Genomic DNA, 7,065 nt, shown 5'->3' on the forward strand with positions numbered 1-7,065 from the left:
TATAAAAAAATTAAATTTTTTTAGATTTTAGATAATTTTTATTTAGTAATGGTAAATGTTAATTTGCCTAATTTTTTTTAGCAAAATTTAATAGTAGGATTGATTTGCTTATAAAATAAAATATTGAAAACTGATATGATAATAATTGAATTTTAAACTTCTTAAATCTTAATCATAAAAGGTGTATAACATAAGATTTGATCATGTGCATGACTACATAATAATTAGATAAACTGTATTTGAAGGATTCTCCCCATATAATATGTGCATTGATGCAAATTCAAGAGCATTCAAGTTTGTACAAAACATATTTCTTAATCAAATAGAATCTAATTTTCATTGTCATAGCTACTGTAAGAGGTAGTAAGATAAGATAAAGACATAATAAACACACACACAAGTTTTTTTTTTTCATTATATTCTTTTAACCTCTGAGACATTGGTGATTGGTTCTTTTCCATGTTCCCCTTTCCGGGGATTCTTCTCTTTACCCCATGAATTTTCAAAATATCTTTTTGGGCTTTTTTTGCTGCTTCCTTCTTTTGTTCTCTCTCTCTCTCTCTCTCTCTATTCATCAATCTCAAGCCATGTGGGTTCCATGCTTTTGCCTCCCCAAGGAAATGCAACACATCAATCTTCTGCTGCTGAGTTTTGATCTCTGGGCCTTCCACTTTTTGAGATGTGGTTCTGAGCTTCAGAACACACAACACAACAACACTACAACACTGCACACAGAGCATGTTCTTCTTTAGTTTTCTGCTTCATGTCAGCATACCCACCACTCATTTGCTCTTATGCCTATTCAGTTCAATCTTCCAATGCTTCTTCCTTTCTGTTCTCTCTGATTCCACTCTGAAAAAAACCAACTTTGGCAGCTGAAAACTCATCTGGGTCATGTAAAGTTTGAGCCTTTTTTAGGAACTTAAAAAGAAAAAAGGAATAATAGAAAATGGAATCTGGTGGAGCTAATAACTTCTACTCAGTTGATGATGAGTTCAGATTGGATACCAAGTGGCTTATTGATCCTAAGCATCTCTATGTTGGGCCACGGATTGGTGAAGGGGCTCATGCCAAAGTCTATGAGGGAAAGTAAGTTTTTTTTTTTTTAATTTCATTTTGGTGTCATTTGCCTCCTGGATTTGTTATTTTATTAGCTTTTGATTTGTGTGGTTTGTGACGCATCATCATTCTTTGCAGCTTAATTATTATTTCCTAGGAGTTTGCTACTTACTAGAACTTGGTACTTGGTAGTTTCATTTCTGTGATACATTTCTAAAGGGTCAAAGGTGCTGCTACATGAATCATAGTGGAATTGAATTAGAGGCTTGTTTGATCTGTGTAATTGTCTTCGAATTGTGTCTGGTTAAGGTGTTATCTTAATATTGTACCAAATTCTTTTGTTTGGATTCATATCAGATACAAAGACCAGGCTGTTGCTATCAAAATTCTACACAAAGGAGAGACTCCGGAAGATATCGCCAAGCGAGAAGGCCGGTTCGCGAGGGAGGTCGCCATGTTGTCTAGAGTGCAGCATAAGAACTTGGTGAAGGTGGGAATTTAGTTTAGGGTTTCTTTTGATCCTTGTCCATTGATTTGATTGTATAGCATTTTGTTGAGGGACAAAAACAAGGACTAGTTGTTTGATTCTATGGCATTTAGTTACCATTTACCACTGTGTTGTTTCTCAACAGTTTATTGGTGCATGCAAGGAGCCTGTGATGGTGATAGTCACTGAGCTCTTGTTGGGAGGAACACTGCGGAAGTATTTGCTTAACATGCGACCGAAATGTTTGGAAAGACATCTTGCCATTGGTTTTGCGCTTGATATTGCGCGCGCCATGGAGTGCCTGCATTCCCATGGGATCATCCACCGTGATCTTAAACCCGGTAATGTTTTGGTCTGCATTCGGATCAGGAAACTATAAGCTTGTCTGATATGTGATTTACATTGATGTTGTGTTCCTATGGCAGCATTGATCAACAGCTATATTTCTACTTTGAACTATCTGCCATATGACAACATCCTCTAAAATTTCAAACCAGAATGTGTTCTTTCTATAAGCTCAATTGAAACATGACTATTCATTGATGGATCATGATACATCTCAATGTGCATAATTGATCTTGGAGAAAGCTACAGGTTGTAGCGCTCATGTAGTAATTTTCATGCTGATACAAAATGAGTAGTTCTTCGTTTGGGTTATAGTAATAGTTTTTCAGAAATGAAGCTTCCTCTAATTTCAACTGTATAATAACTTGCCAAAGCTTGATGTCTGCATAATTGACATGATTATTCTTTTTTTTTTCTTTATGCAGATAACTTGCTTTTGACCAAAGACCAAAAAATAGTCAAGCTTGCAGATTTCGGCTTAGCAAGAGAAGAATCATTAACTGAGATGATGACTGCAGAAACAGGAACTTACCGTTGGATGGCTCCAGAGGTATATAGACGAATAACTGTGCTTCTTCTCTGTGACTCTTCGTATTTATGCCCATTTACCGACTGATCCGAATGTAAAAAATTGCAGTTGTATAGCACTGTCACACTGAGGCAGGGTGAGAAGAAGCATTACAATCATAAAGTCGATGCGTATAGCTTCGCAATCGTGTTGTGGGAGCTCATACACAACAAAGTTCCTTTTGAAGGCATGTCAAACCTTCAGGCAGCATATGCTGCAGCCTTCAAGGTTAAACAGATCATTCCCATTTTGTCCTCATGAAACTGTTTCTGAAGTCTTATCATGGCACTTATAGCTCATAATTGATTTTTTTTTGTTCGTTTTTTGGTTTCAGAATGTAAGACCAAGTGCAGAGAATCTTCCTGAGCAATTGGCCGAAATCCTAACTTTGTGCTGGCAAGAGGATCCAAACGCCCGACCCAACTTCACTCGGATAATCCAGATGCTCCTGAATTATCTTTACACCATTGCGCCGCCAGAACCCATGATTCCTTCAAGAATATTCACTTCCGAGAACACTGTCTTGCCACCAGAGTCACCCGGTACTAGGTCCTTGATGGCAAAACGCGATGACACTGGGGATACACCAAGAGCAACAGATGAAACCAGGCTTAATAGTTTTCTTTGCTGCTTTAGCCAGTGTTATTAACACCTGAAAAAAAAAGTCTTTAACATAAATATGAGAGGGGGGTGGGGGAAGGGGAGGAATGTTAGATAGAGTCAAGTCCAAATAGATCTTTTTGGTGACAGTAAATGTTCAGATTATTACCTTTTGACAACATTTGAGTACCATTAGTTGGTTTTTCATCTATTCTTCCTTACATATTTTGACACATGCATGCCTAAAATTAGCATTTCTCCTTTAAATTAGACATATATGGAAAGATTTTCAAGTATATCAATGGCTAAAACTATTGTAACACCAATATTCTTGAAATACTTGAAAATTTTCCCAAAGCATGAACTTAGGATTGCAACATGAGCTTGTAAAATGGTGAATTTCATAAACCAAAATTTCCATGTGGCTTTTATTTTAAACACTTATACAGTTTATTTTCATTGTCAAATCATGCTGGATGTTTAATTAACACTATTTTAGATCTTTTTGTTACAAACTAGTGTAAATATTATTCTTCAAGTGCTTTGGTTTACCAAAAATCATTACAAGAGCATGATCCATCTTGGAAATGATGGAACCTGTTCCGGTCCCTAACCACAATTTTTCTATTATAAACCTTGGATATTATCTTTGTGGCATTGTGGCAATCACCACAAACTCTAAGGTTCTTGGAAATTCTAATGGTAGCCCCCGGTTGAGTTTTAATGAGACCAAATGCAATAGCCAGCTTCTCACTATGGTGAGATACAGAAACTACTTTATCTTCCTCCTCTGCATCTATCCTTGCCTCTGAAATATTTGGTTCATACCCATATAACTTAATTCTTTCGACCATCTGTTCATTTGCATTATATATCTCCTTTGAGTAAGAATGTTCATCATCTTCAGAAAAGAACTCATGAACCACACCTTCTAACTCAATCAAGCTACAACCAGGTGATTTCTTGATCCCCAATTCTCTCATTTGAGACCTTATTCTCTTAGCATCCTCGCTTTGACCTGCCAAGGCGTACGTGTTCGATAGCAGTATGTAATCCCCGCTATGAGCAGGCTCCAATTGAGTTATCTTTCTAAAGGATTCTTCACCAATTGGAACATTTTTGTGTGCCCTGCAAGAAGCTAGCAGTGTTCTCCAAACAATTGCATTTGGTTTCATAGGCATGCTCTTGATAAACTCATGAGCTTCTTCAATTAAACCAGCTCGACCAAGAATATCAACCATACAGCCATAGTGCTCCATCCCTGGTTCTATTCTGAAATCTCTAGTCATGCTTTGAAAAAGAGATCGACCTTCCCCAACCAAACCGACATGGCTGCAAGCAGAGAGTGCACCAATGAAAGTCACATCGTTTGGCTCAACATTTGCTTCCTTCATCAAACGAAAGAACTCCAGAGCTCTCTTCCCCTTGCCGTTATTAGCCAGACCATGAATAATTGCGGTCCATGAGAACACATTCTTCTCTGGCATCTTCTCAAATACCTCGATCGCACTCTCTATAGACCCGCATTTCGCATAGAAATCAATGAGTGCTGTCCCAAGAGTGACAGTGAGCTTCATCTTCTTCTTGTTCACATAGAAATGAACCCATTTACCGGTTTCCATAGCTCCAAGAACCCCACAAGAGTAAAGCACACTAACCATAGTAACCTCATTGGGTTCCACATTAGCCTTCTGCATCTCACTGAACAGAGCAAGCGCATCGCTGCATCGTTTCGCTTGACTATATCCTGAAATCATAGCACTCCATGCAACGACATCTCTACATTTCAATTGATCAAACAAGGTTCTTGCCTTGTCAACATGGCCACACTTTGCATACATGTCAATGAGTGAAGTCATCAAACTAAGGTTACCCATCATTCCATTGGCCTCAACATAGTCCCTAACCCACTCTCCCAACTCCAAATTCACCAACCTACATCATATGAACTAAGTGTTAATAATTAATTTCAAATTTTGATGTACAAATAATGTTACTATACTCACCTGCCGCACGCAGTCAAAACAGTAATCATAGTAACATCATCAAAACCTACAACACTTTGTTGTTCCCGCATCATCAAAAACAATCCAACTACCTCGTCCCAGTATCCGTTCTTGGCATAGCCTGCTAACATTGCATTCCAAGCCACACGATCTCTTTGAGGCATTTCATCAAACACCCGGCGAGCAACCCCTACCCCAGCACAAATTGCATACACATGAATCAACGTGTTCTCGATGAATCCATAGGACTGAAACCCCCGCTTGAGAACAAGAGCATGAATCTGCTGCGCTTCAATCATCGCCTTAACCCTACAACACAATATATAATTTACGTGTAACACAGGAATTAAGCTGAACCGAACAGAATAATAACAATTTTAAAGGACTCAATCGATTTAAAAAATATATATACTGAATCAGATTATTTTATTGTTTAAATTTTATTACGTAAAATCTCGATTTTCGAGAACCAATAATGAATTGTTAAGACATGTTCATAGATATAATCTACCACAGCATATAAAAAGAGTGAAAATCATTTTTATTAAATAAAATAACCGTAATAACTTCCTTGGCAGTTAAAAAACTGTTAGTTAGTTACGCGGAGCAGGCTTTGAAGGCGGCGCAGAAGGTGAAATGGTCAGGAGGTACGAGGTTTCGGGACATGTGATTGAAAAGGAGGATGGCATCTCTCGGGGAGTGGTGATAAGTGAGAGCCCTTATCATGATGTTGTAAGCGGAGGTGTGGCAGCGGCGGCGGTGGTGGTGGCGGAAGATTGAGAGAGCGTAGTCGAGGGCATCGGGAACGATGAGTGCGGCGGATTCGAGGAGGGAGAGGGAGAGGGAAGTGGTGTGGATGAGGCGCGTCTTGATGAGGAGCGCGTGGACTTGTGTGAGGTCGGCGCGTGTCTTGCATTGTTGGAGAATGAGTTGTTTTGGATTCTCCGATGGGAAGTGAGGGATTAGGGTTTTGGACGGTGGTGGCCACGTCGGTGCTACCGCTGGCGCCACCATTCTGGAGTGTGCTAATGCTACTTGCTTGATTCACTCTCTTAACTCGTGCTTCTAAGTTTTAAACAGTGAAGTTTTTTTGGTAAGAAATTTAAGTCCGGTCAACTTCGGGTAAAATTAATAATTTAGAGTCGTTACATAAAAATTTAGATAAATTTTTTAAATTATTTAACGGTTAAGTTGATTTCCCTTAAAAAAATTTTTTTTTACAATGATATTCTCCACATGCCAAGAATGAATTCGTGTGGTTCTAAGTTCTATATTACAGCTAGATGTGGTAAATGGGTCTAAATTTATCGGATTGGTCCGCATAACCTGTCAAAAATATGTGGGTTAGACTAAAAAATTGAGTCTACTAAATAGCAAAAATTCGTTTAAACTACTGGTTTTAGCGGGACGGGACGGGACGGGCTTTCTCGTTGGATTTAGTGTTTTTTGGCAAGATGGTATTTTTTTTATTTTTTGTTGCCAAAATCCAATTTTTTCCAACCCAACTTATAAGAGAATAAAGATGAAAATTGAGTGTTTTAAATTATGTTTATTTTATTTTGAAGACAATATTTATAATTATGTTTTGGATGAAAACTTGGTTTATAATTATGTTTATTAGATATTTATAATTACAAAGACTTTAATATTTGTGAATATAACAATTATAAATACTTATTTATTTATGATCAAAATACTAAGAATAAGGATGAAAACAGGAATATTATGCTATTTGATAACATGATGAACTGATTATTTAATTATTATACAATTATAATTTCGATCTCGTCTTCTATTATGTTTTTATAATGAATTGAAGTAGTTTCATATTATTAATAATTAATATTATTCTCATTCTCATTCAATTTATTAAATTATTATTCATCTCCTCCTTCTTCTGTATATTCAAACACCCAATGAGCTATGAACTACCCAGCGCACATTGAAAAAATTGAAAAATTGAGGAATATTGCCAACTGTTTTCTATTACGTAACGCATC

The 7,065-nt window shown here is 37.3% G+C and overlaps 2 protein-coding genes across 2 annotated transcripts; one reads left to right on the forward strand and one right to left on the reverse strand.

Moving 5' to 3' along the window:
- LOC107629391 (serine/threonine-protein kinase HT1) lies at positions 398-3,292 on the forward strand. The gene is made up of 6 exons (XM_016332172.2): positions 398-1,089; positions 1,417-1,549; positions 1,692-1,887; positions 2,317-2,441; positions 2,529-2,687; positions 2,794-3,292. The coding sequence occupies exons 1-6, from the start codon at positions 950-952 to the stop codon at positions 3,106-3,108; spliced, it is 1,068 nt and encodes a 355-aa protein (XP_016187658.1). The 5' UTR covers positions 398-949; the 3' UTR covers positions 3,109-3,292.
- Positions 3,444-6,136, reverse strand: LOC107629390 (pentatricopeptide repeat-containing protein At1g08070, chloroplastic). Its single transcript, XM_016332171.2, has 3 exons — positions 5,667-6,136; positions 5,066-5,374; positions 3,444-4,994 (listed from the first exon to the last, which is right to left on the reverse strand). The coding sequence occupies exons 1-3, from the start codon at positions 6,077-6,079 to the stop codon at positions 3,608-3,610; spliced, it is 2,109 nt and encodes a 702-aa protein (XP_016187657.1). The 5' UTR covers positions 6,080-6,136; the 3' UTR covers positions 3,444-3,607.

Source organism: Arachis ipaensis, chromosome B03, assembly GCF_000816755.2.
Source record: "Arachis ipaensis cultivar K30076 chromosome B03, Araip1.1, whole genome shotgun sequence".
NCBI lineage: Eukaryota > Viridiplantae > Streptophyta > Magnoliopsida > Fabales > Fabaceae > Arachis > Arachis ipaensis.

Excerpts from the sequence above, each read along its gene's own strand:
- LOC107629391 (XM_016332172.2), top strand. The coding sequence starts at position 950 with ATGGAATCTGGTGGAGCTAATAACTTCTACTCAGTTGATGATGAGTTC. Across the intron at positions 1,888-2,316 it reads CCACCGTGATCTTAAACCCG|ATAACTTGCTTTTGACCAAA; the intron begins GTAATGTTTTGG and ends TTCTTTATGCAG. Across the intron at positions 2,442-2,528 it reads ACCGTTGGATGGCTCCAGAG|TTGTATAGCACTGTCACACT; the intron begins GTATATAGACGA and ends AAAAAATTGCAG.
- LOC107629390 (XM_016332171.2), bottom strand. The coding sequence starts at position 6,079 with ATGGTGGCGCCAGCGGTAGCACCGACGTGGCCACCACCGTCCAAAACC. Across the intron at positions 5,375-5,666 it reads GCCTTCAAAGCCTGCTCCGC|GGTTAAGGCGATGATTGAAG; the intron begins GTAACTAACTAA and ends ATTGTGTTGTAG. Across the intron at positions 4,995-5,065 it reads GTTTTGACTGCGTGCGGCAG|GTTGGTGAATTTGGAGTTGG; the intron begins GTGAGTATAGTA and ends CATATGATGTAG.